This window comes from Phoca vitulina, unplaced genomic scaffold, assembly GCF_004348235.1.
Source record: "Phoca vitulina isolate PV1807 unplaced genomic scaffold, GSC_HSeal_1.0 scaffold6, whole genome shotgun sequence".
Lineage (NCBI taxonomy): Eukaryota > Metazoa > Chordata > Mammalia > Carnivora > Phocidae > Phoca > Phoca vitulina.
In genome coordinates this window covers 39,504,928-39,518,990 of record NW_022589709.1, presented here as the reverse complement: position 1 = coordinate 39,518,990, position 14,063 = coordinate 39,504,928, and the positions used below count along the sequence as shown (strand labels likewise).

The following is a 14,063-nucleotide window of genomic DNA, read 5'->3' as shown; positions in this document are numbered from 1 at the left end:
TGAAGTTTAAAAATATATTTTTAAAAGTACATACAGGATTATTTAAAATGAAAAAAAGTATCTCTATTCATGGCTTTCAAAATTTTTTTTATTTAAAAAATTATCCTGTTGTGATATGTTACCCCCTAACTAATTGAAGTACTTTCTAATTTATATTTTATTAAGCTTCAAGAAGTGGAGTTATCACTGTCTGTTTATATTAATTTCTTTTTGTCTGAGCTGCAAAGTGATAATTTTCTTAATTGGGGAATTATTACAGATGTCTGTCCTAATAGAGACTGTTTCTCTACATTGAAAATTAATAGTTCTTTTGTAGGAATAAAGCAAGAGCAACTATTTAAAGGTCTGTGTAGGAAACCTGAGAGGCTCTTCAACTCTAATTTTCTTAGTTAAATTTTTCTTAAATGTGTTGCAAATCCTTTAAGGTGGCATTAATCATGTTCTGCTCTAAGTCCAAGGATGAATTCTAGAGATTCAAATATGAGATTCTTTGGGTAGAGACAAGGAAAATTATCATTTTAACTTTTAACATTTTGAAAACTTACTGACATAGTCTGTGTGAAAAGCATGTAAATCAAATCTTCACTAAAGTCTTTTCTCAACGAAAGCCCTCAGAATTTTATTCTGGTGATCAAAATCATTGCACAAGATTGTTTCGAATGAATAAGAAGTTCTTCCATGGATAATTGGGGCCAGAATGCCCTGCCTCTCTTTGTGTCCTGCAGGCTTGCTTCAGTTCTCCACAGGGCTGCCCCCTCAGCCTGAGGACACGATGACCCTTCCTGCAAGTAGTATTCCACACATCACTGTGAAGGAGGAAGATGGAGAAGTGAGGCTACTGGTTGTCCGGGCACAAGGACACTTAGGGAGGGTTCTGGCGGAATTTAGAACAGTGCCACTGACAGCATTCAGTCCTGAGGACTACCAGGTAAATCCCTTAATCCTTTGGAAATGGTGTGTGCGCTTGTCAAAGAGTCTAGAGGGAGTCTGATGAACAGTAGTTTCTAGAGGTTATAAGGAGACTGTTAAAATCAATAAAGAACACTAAAAAGGATGAGCTAGAAAGGTAATGAGAAATGGAGAGTGTGATATCATGGCATACCAGAGAAGAATATATTTCTGGAAGAGGAAATGGCTCATTGTATAGGATATTGCTAAGGTCAAGTTAAGATGGTTTCCTAAGATAGTCAAATATTATTTCTGTTGTTAAGACTTGTAGAATTACTCCATTGATGACTGTCCTCTAGGCAAAGTTAATTACTTCCTTCTTGAGCTTACTATATGCCCTTTACAGCAGTTGTTATTCTATTCAAATTATTATATTACATGGTTAACACTCCTTGTAGAATGGTCTCCAGCTAGCTAGAGATTTGTCTTGGCTGTTTCTGAATCCCAAACATCTAAAATGGTACCATGTACATGATGTGCATTTGATAAATATTAAAAAATAAATAAATGAGTGATTAGGTAAATTGGTACTTAGGTTTCTCAATTTAGCTCTAAGATCATTAATAGCTCTTGAGAATGAAATATAGTTTGTCCACACAAGCTAACCTAGAAAAATTTAAACAACTTTAAAATATGTTCTCATGACTTGAGGGGACAAAGTTTATGTAAGAGATAATGAGGTTGGGAGAAAAAAAAGGTCTTAAAACTTTGAACTTAAATAACTTTTTGTTTTTCCTCTAGTATGTGAACTTTTCTGATGAGAGATCTATATTATGAATTGCAGTTGCAAGTATAATCAAGAAAACGTTAATGCTCAGTAGACTGATATTTATTATTGTTTAGAGAAGTCCTCAGAATGAAAATATGAAAATGCCATTGTTATGCACTGAGTATTTACATTATTCAGTGATACAATTTGAACAGTTCTAAATATATGTGGTCAAGAGTTTTGTGTATCTCATTGAATTAATTTAAGAATTTGTGGACATCACTTGTTCAGATTTCTCATTTGCCTTGACTACTTTTTTTGATGAATAGGTAAACAAGAGAGATAAAAATCCACTGCTTTACTTAGTTGGAGAATATTTATTTAGGATTTATATCAAACACTATTCATATCCACTTAAGTGTTTTCAGGTTTATATTTTACTTATGTTCTTCTGTTTCAGTATTTATAATAATTTGGGACATAGACATTCTCATATTGCACATTAATATACAGAATAATTATAATCTAATGGACAAATCTTTTATTTGTATTTCAGAGTGTTGCTGGTACCTTAGAATTTCAACCAGGAGAAAGATACAAATACATTTCTGTTAACATCACTGATAATTCTGTCCCTGAATTGGAAAAATCTTTTAAAGTTGAGTTATTGAACTTGGAGGGAGGAGGTAAGCTGGTGACTCAGAAGTATCAAATATTTGCTTGTTCATCCATCTTGAGGATAGTTGATTCTATTAAGGAAATATGATCCTTTGAATCAATGTTACCATTTTTTTTGAATGAATGAATTACCAGTCTTTGGAAAAAGCACCCTGAAGGTTAATAATTACTTAAGATATATATGGTAGAAAGTTTTTGATGGATAGTCACTTTTTTCTTGGTAAAAAGATTTCCATCTCTCTACATAAATTTAGAATATTAGTTTTAGAAATTAATATTCACCTCATAGTTTTATTTACATAGACTTTTGCTGTGAGGTTTGGTTAATTCTAAGTTAATACTTCTAATGTTTATTATAAGGACACCACCTACTGTGCTGTTTTTTCCCCTTTTACTACCCATTGGTCTTTTCCAAATAGAGTGCTTTTATTTTATTTTATTTTTTTAAATTTAGAAATATATTTATTATTATGTTTCTTTGTAGCACAAAATATTGCTTTACATACATATAAAACAACCCCAGAAGTAGATGTGCTTTTAGAATGAAATAGTATAATTGTTCTGAAGCACTAAATTATTATTATTTCTTAAAACTTTAAGATTTATTTATTTATTTGAGAGAGAGAGAGAGAGCGAGATTATGTGAGCAAGGGGAAGGACAGAGGGAGAGGAGAAGGAGAGAATCCCAAGCAGACTCCCTGCTGAGCCCAGAGCCCCATGTGGGCCCGATCCCGTGACCCTGAGATCACTACCTGAGCCGAAATCAAGAGTTGGATGCCCAGCTGACTGAGCCACCCAGGCACCCCCTGAATCACCAAATTATAGTTGTCATTCATAGTAGGTGCCCCTAAAATCGTGTCTTTCCTTTCTTCCTCTTTCAGTTTTTATGGTAGCTCCTTTAGAGCTGTCTCCAGGTGTAGCCCAGGTGAAAACTAGCCATTTTAGATAATTTATTGAGTCAATAAAACAGGTCAATTAGTACTTTATCCTCAATTCTGATATTCAAAATCTCTAATTTTCAAAGATTTTTGGAGTCAGAATTCATTTCATGGCAAAACTCATCTGCACTGAAGAGATGCTACTTACAGTATTTATCGCATTTGGATGAACTATTTATATAGGTTTCTTTGCAGAAGTATTACTGTGTTTGATTTTTAGGTGCTGCTGGGGGTGTTATAGAGTGCATGTGATATGTACCATAGTCCCTTTATATAAATGTAAGATATTGAGAGTTGCTATGGTATCAGCAGGACGGTCTCTTCCTTCCAAAACCTGGTATTATTGTCTTATTATTATCTTCGTGGTTTGTTTTTTTTTTTTAAGATTTTATTTATTTATTTGACAGAGAGAGACACAACGAGAGAGGGAACACAAGCAGGGGGAGTGGGAGAGGGAGAAGCAGGCTTCCCACCGAGCAGGGAGCCCGATGTGGGGCTCGATCCCAGGACCCTGGGAACATGACCTGAGCCGAAGGCAGACGCTTAACGGCTGAGCCACCCAGGCGCCCCATCTTCGTGTTTTAATGAAGAAGGTTATGATACTATATAAGCCATCCAAAGGGAGAGATTGAGTAAAACAGAAATATAAAATTGTCTTTTACTATGTAATGAGACTTTGGAGTAAGTATGGAAAGTTTCCACAAATTTCCCTTCCCTGTGTTCCCAGAGCCCAAGTGAAAGCAAAAGAGGTCAAACCAGGGAAATGATTAAACAGCGCTACAGCTTGGTTGACTGCATAAAGCAGTAAAAATATTCTGGATGGCCTGTTTGGAGGATGGCATGTAAAAATATCAGCTTTGTTTGTCCTCCAGAGACAAGTCCTCACATCTCCAAATCATATTTTCATGACACAACTTCATGAATTAGGGGTCACTATAAAACATTTGAAAAGCTGTTCTTTGTATCACTTGTAGTTAACAATACTTACATAATAGAGAAAATGTTAGCGATCATTATTGATTAATAAGCAACATTAAGTATTCTTCAGAAGTAATATTTCTGATCATAGTGATACTTGGTGTTTTATGTAGAAACTTCTTCCCTTATCTGTAGAATATGAATTGTTAGGTATTAATTGTGCATGAGTATTCAGTTGAAAACCAATCTTGCAGACTCTGAGTAAGCAATAGTTAGTGGCAGAGAATCTCATTTTCCCCTCAGTGAGTTGGAATTGGAGGTAAAGGAATCTAGACACTGGCTTCTATTCCCCAAGTCATAGCTAAGGACTGTCTAAGACGTGCAGTATTGTGAGGAGCTAAATTCTTATGAGGGGCAAGGGAGCAACCGTTATTCCATATTGTTTTGTCTCTAAAACCTACTCTACATAAGATAGCCACCTGCATAGATGTTTTGTGTTAGCCAGAATGCATCGGTGTTGAACTATCCTCTCATGACTTGTAGATAATATGGGGGATGCACTGGATATTCCTTAAAATTCATTTTGCATCTTAAGTCTCTAAGGTGATTTCAGATTTGGGGTGCCATAAATTCTCATGTCTGGTGTATCCCAGTCCTGTTGTGGGGAAGAACAGAAGAGCAGGGTAGATCTTAAACTAGCGTGTCAATCAGGGACACTAGTAGAAGCACATAGGCCTGGATGTGGACTTGCTTCTCTTACTCTTCTTCTTTTCCATTGCTGCCATCACTATGCTTCCTGTCGTCTTTGCAAACTTTTGGTAAATTAATGGGCAGGGTTTAAGATGTACTGGAAGTGAAAGTAAACCACTTTCTCTTTATCATAGTTCTTATACATTGCCAAGTACTTTATTTTTTACATTATTTACTTGGTCTTTAGAGCAGTTCTGTAAAAGGCAGCACATTTTTTAGACAAGGAAACTGAGGTACCAAGAGTTTTAATGACTTACCGAAGATTTTATAGTGGGTATCTTTCACAACCAGGCCTGAAACAGATTGTTATAGACTGCTTGTCTAGGTTTCTTACTACCATGTCAGTGGCAAAAGGGTGATCAAGTCTGAGAATGGTAAATAAAGTAGGAATTTGAACATATGGCTGGAGGGAAATGTTAGGTGCATTTCCCTAATTTTTGAGTTGATTGTGGTGAGCGGTAAGGTGACTCTGTCATAGTCATAATCATACAGGCCTAACTGTGTGATTGTACACAAGCACAAATATTTTAAAAATATTTAAAATGTTAGAAACAATTTACATTATTTTAAATAAGTGAGTTAAAAAGACAACTGGTTAAGTTGACGGAAATGGGAGATACCAATTACAACTTACATGGAGTATTTCCTAAAGCTATGGATGAATTTTTAATAAATTGGTAGCTTGATGAATGTTATACTTTTATCACTTCAAATAATTTATTTTCTATGGGAGAATGCATGTCATTGGGTGAATATTACTACATTTTCCTCTTTTCTGGATATGTTTTAAGAGCTCTCCATTTTCTCATTGTGTCAATGTGTATTGTGTGGGTGTGTCTCTGTGTCTCCTTGTGAAGTGACTGAATTCTTTAGGGTTGATGGCAGTGGTAGTGGTGACGGGGACATGGAATTCTTCCTTCCAACTATTCACAAGCATGGTAAGCAGCTGTTCCAAGGCCCTTTACTAGTCTGCATTTTATTTTAACTCTTCTTTTCAGAGACAACAATACTAACCAATTATTTACACCTACTATGTGCAGGCTCTTTACATATTTTACCTCAGTAACCATAGCAGCAACTTTATAAAGTATTATTTGCTCCGTGTTACAGTTACCCAGCTAGAAGTGATCAAGCCAGAATCAAGTCTTTGCCTGCCTCCAAAGCCCAGAGTTTCCTCTGTATGAACCCAATACAGTTTCCTGATTCTAGTTGTAATAGAAATTTTGCTTGAATATCATTCATAAAATGATTTTTGAAAAATATTTTTATATAGCTTTGAATACCTAAAAAAAGAGAAATAGAACATTTATATTTTTCTGTTAAATGCATCATGCTTATTTTATTTATAAAAAGAGCCAGCAGTCTTTATATGTAGCATTTAAGCGAAGCAGATGGGAAAAAAGAAATTAAAAAGGCAATCAGTGGGGAGAATAAGTTGCCAGTCAGTGGGAGGGAATACTGAAAAGAGAATGCATTTGAAGTAGATTCCTATGCAAGCATGATTCAGCTTTTTACCTCAAATACTTTTTTTTTTGTATTGAGAGAAAATTATTTCTCAAGGGAGAACTTTTTCTAATCCTCAAATGTTCCTTTATCACAATTTCAGGTTTTATGTTTTAAGGCTAGAACTCATGTTCCTACCCCTCTCATTCCTAAGTTTCATCAATGCCTCATGTAACCACTGTGTTTAATTACTCAGTTACTTTTGGAATTGTTCATTTTCTTGTCTGCATATATTAATACAACATAAAAGTTAAACATACTTCTTAGGAAAAAATTCAATTCTTCTGTAGATATTGGCACCTCTTTAGTTACAAGATTGGAGTGTTCGGGTCCAGGGAAGGTAGATCTATAATATCATAATGTGATGAAAAAATAGGCCTAGAACTAATGCACATTAAAAACCAAGAATCTGTTCAGTCAGATTGATGAAAATCATAGGGAAACTGTTTCATAAAGGTAAGAGTCATTTTGGCTCATGTTCTTCTGAGGTCAGCAAAGGTCGTGGGAGACTTTCCTCATATACTCTATGTGGAAGAATGTTCTCTTTCACAGGGCAGAAAAAGAAAAACAAGTTTTCCTTATTCATCTCCAAGTGCTTATACAGCACTTGTATATCACATTGGCGCCAAAATAGGGAAAGGTCATAAAAGCATGAATATGTGTGGCAACCATTTGTGTCTGCCTTTCTTTCTAAAACAAATTAGAACGTACTCAATGAATGGTACAACTCTTTTCAAAAAGTTGTTCCTTGGCTTTTCCTTTGGTTTGTAAATTACTTATTAACATTTTCTTGCTATTTGTTGGAACTTACTCATGCAGCCAGTCTAGGAGTGGCCTCGCAAATTCTGGTGACAATTGCAGCCTCTGACCATGCTCATGGTATATTTGAATTTAGCCCTGAGTCACTCTTTGTCAGCGGAACTGAACCGGAAGATGGGTACAGCATTGTTCCATTAAATGTGAGTACAGTTTTCCCTCCACTCTTAAACACTTTCTGTTCTTTTAAAACTGTTTTATTGTATTATGAAGGTGTCCTTTATGTTTTTTTTTTTTTTTCCTTTTTGGATAGAGGGGAACGAGCCTAGTGGTACACGCAATACAAACTGATAATTGAATAGTGATTTGACATTTGTCTTTGTATGTAGTTTTGCATCTTAGTTTGTCTTATGATTTTGAGGAATCCTGACTCTTTCAGGAATATAGTGGAGCTGTACAAGTATTATTTTATATAGATTTTGTATTAATTCACTTAGGCTGTGGGAACAAACATCTCTTAAAGCTCAGTGGCTTAATATGACAAGGATTTGTTTTTCCACTCATGGTGTATCTCCAGCTTAACTTGGCTGTCACCAGTTATCAAGGGATCAAGGATCACAGTGGCAACATCTTGGCAGGTGCTTCTGTCTTCACGGAGGGGAAAATGTAGATGTGGAGAAATGCATCCTGGCTCTTATAGTTTCTTTCTGGAAGGGATTCGTAACATTTCCACTTAGTCTTTTTTGGTCAAAGCAAGTCACATGGCCATGCATAACACTAATGGGTAGAAAAATGCAATCTTATCTGACCTCTCTCCCAAAAGGAAAGAAAATCCAAAACATTTGTGAACAGCAATAATAATGACAACTCTATATGGTGTGTGTGTGTGTCTTCTTCCTCTGCTTTTTCCAATTAGGAATTAAATTGATTCTATTGTTAAACAACTGGGAGGAGCTAGAAGCTTGCTTAGCTCCCTCAGATTTTATATAAATAATGAAGAAAGATCACTCAATGGTAGATCTTCAATAAATTTTTGTGGAGTAATCTGAACAACTTTAGAAAGGATAACTAATTATTCAAAAAAAGAATTAAGGGAAAAGATGAAGCTTTATAAAATTCTTGTCTTGAATGTTATTTTGAGTTAACATTCATATTTAAAGCTATTTATTCTTCTTAATATATTTTTGGCAGAAGTATTTCTTCTTAAGTATATTTTATCCAACTTTGGGAGAAACATGTTAAAGGAAATATAATTTGTTTTCAAAAATGAGTTTTATGGCTAATTTTTCAGAAAATATCACTCATTTCTTCCTTACAATGAAGTATATACCATCTTTGTAGTAAAAGCAGAAATTTTCATGGGCATGTAAAAGAAATTATTAATTACATTTGCTTTATTACTAATATATGATTGCAGAAAAGATACAGTTATAGTTTAGTTAGAAGCTAAAAATGTTCAATGTGTAGCTTCATGCAACAATCACTTTTTAAGTACTGTGAGGGTCTTCAAAGATGGGTAGTACTTGGTCCCTGCCATCAAGAATCTTATATTCTTGAGAAAAACTTGTAGAAAATAAAAATTTAATATCCTGCTATCATCCTATATTTACAAACCTCTAAATCAATGATTTTAATCCCTCTCTTAATACATTTTGCTATTAAATATTTTACAGATTATGAGAAGCCATGGAGCTCTGTCTCAAGTGACTTTGCTTTGGAGCATAGCCTCCGATCCTGATGGTGATCTTGCCTTCACCTCTGGCAATGTCACATTTGAGATTGGGCAGAAGAGTGCCAACATCACAGTGGAAATACTTCCAGATGAAGATCCAGAACTGGATAAGGCCTTCTCTGTGTCAATCCTCAGTGTCTCCAGTGGCTCCTTGGGAGTTCATACTAATGCCACGTTAACAGTTTTGGCTAGTGATGATCCTTGTGGGGTCTTCATCTTTTCTGAGAAAAATAGACCTATCAAAGTTGAGGAAGCAACCCAGAATATCACGCTGTCAGTGATAAGGTTAAAAGGCCTCATGGGAAAAGTCCTAGTCACATATGCAACACTGGATGATATGGAAAAACCACCTTATTTTCCACCTAGTATAGCCAGAGCAACTCAAGGAAGAGACTATATACCAGCTTCTGGATTTGCTCTTTTCAGAGCCAACCAGAGTGAGGCAACCATAACTATTTCAATTTTGGATGATGATGAACCAGAAAGATCGGAGTCTGTGTTTATTGAGCTACTCAACTCTACTCTAATAGAGAAAGTACAGAATCGCCCAAGTAAGTAACCATTAGTGTGTTATTATTATTATGGGAGGTAAGAATCCTAAAAAAATAAATTAAGAAATTAAGGTATAGTAAAAAATTCTATAAAAATAGTGAGCTCTAACTTTGAAAGCATCACCTTACAGAAGTTTATCTATAAGACAAATGGAAGTGGGACACTTGAAAACACAAAATTTTGTTTTAAAAGTCCCTTATGTTTCCAAACTAAATTGTTAAACGCTTCTGTGTACTCCAGTACAACTGACCTCTAGTACTATTGTATTATATACTGTAGCTTCCAAATCATTCTGAAGTCAACCTGGGGATTCCAGGGATAGTCCTGGTAGCAGGATCCTGAGCCTCTCTCACCTTGATCCACTCTGGAAGATTCCCTGATCCATAGAGCCTCTTTGGCGATGAGCATGTGGGTCCAGCAACTGCATGAGGGAAGGGGGACAGGAGTGTGTAGCAGTAAGAAATCCTGTAAATTTGTGAGTCATTGAGAGTTGAGAAGGACTGGTTGGGGATAAGAATGAGGAGTGACCCACGTTGGGCAGACTATCTGGTGCAGCAACTTCTTTTGTAAAGTAGCAGCCACTTGCCCTGGGGTTGTGGCTCAGGGGCTTTATAGAGAGTCGGGTGGCTCCTGGTAGAGAGCATGCCTTGTGCTTGCGGAGCTGAGAGCAGTTATTGTGTTACAGCTTGTTCATTAGTCACATCTCTCTAAGAGGACAAATAAAGGGAAGAATCTAGATTTCCTGGAATAAGGGAACAAATAAAAGAAGAAAGATTAGTGATATTAATTTGATATCAATTTAACATCAGTTTTAGGGCAATATTTATAAGAAAACAAATAAAATCTTCTTAAGGAAACTGGAATTACATATTCCAAAAGTAAGATTCTAAGAGCTGCATGTTGACTCTCTGTTTTGACATACAGAATAAGGTTTCTCATAAATAAATTTCTTCACCTTACCATAATACCCTGGATGGATATACTATATAGTGAGCAACATTCTTGTCCACAATGTAAGTAATTATGGTTCAGGATTATAGAAGGAAATTTACTTTAAAGGACAACTGCTGCTAATATTAAATTCAGATTACAGTCAAGGTTAAAATTCTCACACAATACCCATCCTTTTTTTTCTTAACAAGATTTAGGATCAATTCTAATAGCAAATGAATTGTAATAAAATCCAGTAATTAGTCTTATTGAGTAAGAATTATAAAATAAAGACTAGTTTTCAAGGAACTCACAGTTTATTGAGTGAGATAGAAATAAAACCAGAAGGGAGTTATCACATACAGCAGTAGCTAGGAGCGGTGGGTGGTGGTGTAAGATAACTTATGTTCCAATATATACTAAAGTATTGAACATAATCTTTTTTGGCCCCAATTTCCTTATCTATTATACAGAAATATCATGGGGCTTAAATATAATAATATATGTGAAAATTAATGGAGTATCTGGCACATGGTAAGCATTCAGTAAATACGCACAATTATTGTTAATAACATGGCATATGCAGAATATCAATGTGCTATGGAATAGGAGAAACAATTGACATGTATTTTATACTTGTTATGTTCCTGGAACCATGCAGCATGCTTGGGGCAATTCAAAATAGGCATAAGGTATAATGTGAAATAATTAAAGAACAATTTTTTTTTAAAGATTTTATTTATTTATTTGACAGAGAGACAGAGAACACAAGCAGGGGGAGCGGCAGGCAGAGGGAGAGGGAGAAGCAGGCTCCCCACTGAGCAGGGAGCCCGACGCGGGGCTCGATCCCAGGACCCCGGGATCATGACCTGAGCCGAAGGCAGACACTTAACCATCTGAGCCACCCAGGCACCCCTAAAGAACAATTAAATGCAAATCTGTGTGATACTGACTAAATTTTAATAGGCAAAATCAGTGTAGGACCTGATAAGGTCTCTGTTACTGTACTCCGAGTATAATCATTAACTTTGAGAAAAGCAGTATGAGAAGACTGGTGATCAGCACCTGGGTAAGAGCATAGCACAGAATGAACGGTTTGGATAATTGAAGGTTTTATACCTGGTTTGATGAGGAATTGTATGTAGGGAGCAAGAGATTAGACAAACTCTTACAGAATGCCTCTTGATATGTCTACCAGGTACTAGCATGATACCTTATGTGACTTCCTCACCATCTTTGTGCCCCTGGTTAGTCATTGGTAAAATGTGGACAATGTTACCTGCCCCATAGAGATGGTATAGGAATTAAATGACTTGATACAAGAAAAGTACTTAGAATAATGTCTGGCAAATTCTTTTCTAATCTAGTTGAATTTAATTATATCATATTGATTTATAATTTTTTTTTATTTTAACTGATTTAATTTAGCATAGTCTGTGGGTCTCATTAATTGAAATTAAATGGTGTTATTGTTTTTAGATTAAATTGTCAGAAAATGTTAAATTTTATTATCACGTATTTCCAAATACAACAATTGTTAGAGATATTCTAAATATCAACTCAAAATTGTTTACTGCTAATAAGAGTTTGTTGATGCTTCATCTGTGTTAAAAGGTCACTACTGGGTGTTTGCCCCAAAGATACAAATGTAGGGATCTGAAGGGGTACATGCACCCCGATGTTTATAGAAGCAATGTCCACAATAGCCAAACTATGGAAAGAGCGAAGATGTCCATCGACAGATGAATGGATAAAGAAGATATGTGTATACACACACACACACACACACACACACACACACACACACACACACACTGGAATATTATGCAGCCATCAAAAGGAATGAAATCTTGCCATTTGCAACGACGTGGATGGAACTGGAGGGTATTATGCTGAGCGAAATAAGTAGTCAGAGAAAGACATGTATCATATGACCTCACTGATATGAGGAATTCTTAATCTCAGGAAACCAACTGAGTGTTGCTGGAGTGGTGGGGGGTGGGAGGGATGGGGTGGCTGGTGATAGACATTGGGGAGGGTATGTGCTATGGTGAGTGCTGTGAATTGTGTAAGACTGTTGAATCACAGACCTGTACCTCTGAAACAAATAATACATTATATGTTAAAAAAAAAAAAAAGAAGAAGATAGCAGGAAGGGAAAAATGAAGGGGGGGGAGATCGGAGGGGGGAGACGAACCATGAGAGACTATGGACTCAGAAACAAACTGAGGGTTCTAGAGGGGAGGGGGCGGGGGGATGGGTTAGCCTGGTGATAGGTATTAAAGAGGGCACGTATTGAATGGAGCACTGGGTGTTATAAGCAAACAATGAATCATGGAACACTACATCAAAAACTAATGATGTAATGTATGGTGATTAACATAACATAATAAAAAAAAAGGTCACTTTTTATGTTGTTTTCACAAGGGTGCTGGTTGGAATTGAACCTAGAAAATAATTTAGGGAGAGTTTGTGGAAGGTCCTAAATGCCTTCAAAACAAGCTTTGCTGTCTCTAAAATCAGTGGAAAGTGAGAAGAGAGCCTTGAAAGTATTGAGCACACTTTATTGTATAAGCATTGGGGATGGGGCGCCTGGGTGGCTCAGTTGGTTAAGTATCAGCATTGGCGTAGCATTGAGGCTGGCTTTACATTCTGGACAAGGCAGTTGAATGACTGTTAACTAAGATGGGAGAAAGGAATGGGTTTGTGAGCAAGGACAGGGAAACAGAGAGGCAGTAATTTAATTACAGTATAATGATTTGCTGCTGGTCTTTGAAGACACAAAGCTTAATGACTTTCCTACGCAATTTTGTAACTGAAATGCTGTTTTTTAAAAATTTTATGTCATGCTGGTAACTAATTAGAAGAGCATAATCCTGTAGGTGTCATCATTATCTGTGTAATATTATGTAAAGTGATGATTATTTACACTGTAATCATTTTTTGCCTTTTAACAAATTTCCAGTACTTATTAAAATATTCCTGTAGGATAACTATTCCTTTGCTAAAGATTCTATAATAACAATCTCTCTAGAATGTAAAGCTACAAGAGAGTAGGGACTTCCTGTTTAATTTGTTTTTGTTTCCTCCGTGTCTAGATTAGTGCTGGTCCATAGTAGTCAGTACATGTTTTTTGACAGAGATAGTAGAAAAAAACACCAAATGAGGATCCCATTTGGCTGATGGAATCTTGCTGAGGTTTCCTGATGACTTTTGGCCGCTTGGTAGAATTTTGATACATTAGCTTTTCTTGTCTTTCAGTTCCAAATTCTCCACGCCTCGGGCCTAAGGTAGAAACTATTGCTCACCTAATCATCATTGCCAATGATGATGCATTTGGAACTCTTCAGCTCTCAGCACCAATTGTTCGAGTAGCAGAAAATCATGTCGGACCCATTATCAATGTGACTAGAGCAGGAGGATCATTTGCAGACGTTTCTGTGAAGTTTAAAGCCGTGCCAATAACTGCAGTTGCGGGTGAGAAAAGACATCCAAGGGGCAGTGAAGTGTTTTGGAGGGAAATTACATCCTTAATTAACAAAAGCCACTTACAGATGTAGCTAGAAATATCTACCAGAAAGCAATAATTCTCTTGCATCTTTTAAAAGGCATAAATGTAGAGCTTTTATCATGTATTTATGACACTGAT

At 36.1% G+C, this 14,063-nt stretch overlaps 1 protein-coding gene across 1 annotated transcript in view; it reads left to right on the top strand.

Annotated features, from left to right (window-relative positions):
• Window positions 1–14,063, top strand: part of ADGRV1 (adhesion G protein-coupled receptor V1) — a 538,587-nt gene that overhangs the window by 115,675 nt on the left and 408,849 nt on the right. Inside the window, exons 23-28 of the mRNA XM_032403550.1 lie at window positions 726–928; window positions 2,214–2,343; window positions 5,799–5,879; window positions 7,264–7,403; window positions 8,874–9,483; window positions 13,676–13,891. Of these exons, the coding sequence (XP_032259441.1) occupies window positions 726–928; window positions 2,214–2,343; window positions 5,799–5,879; window positions 7,264–7,403; window positions 8,874–9,483; window positions 13,676–13,891 (1,380 nt within the window). The remainder of the gene's footprint in view (window positions 1–725; window positions 929–2,213; window positions 2,344–5,798; window positions 5,880–7,263; window positions 7,404–8,873; window positions 9,484–13,675; window positions 13,892–14,063) is intronic.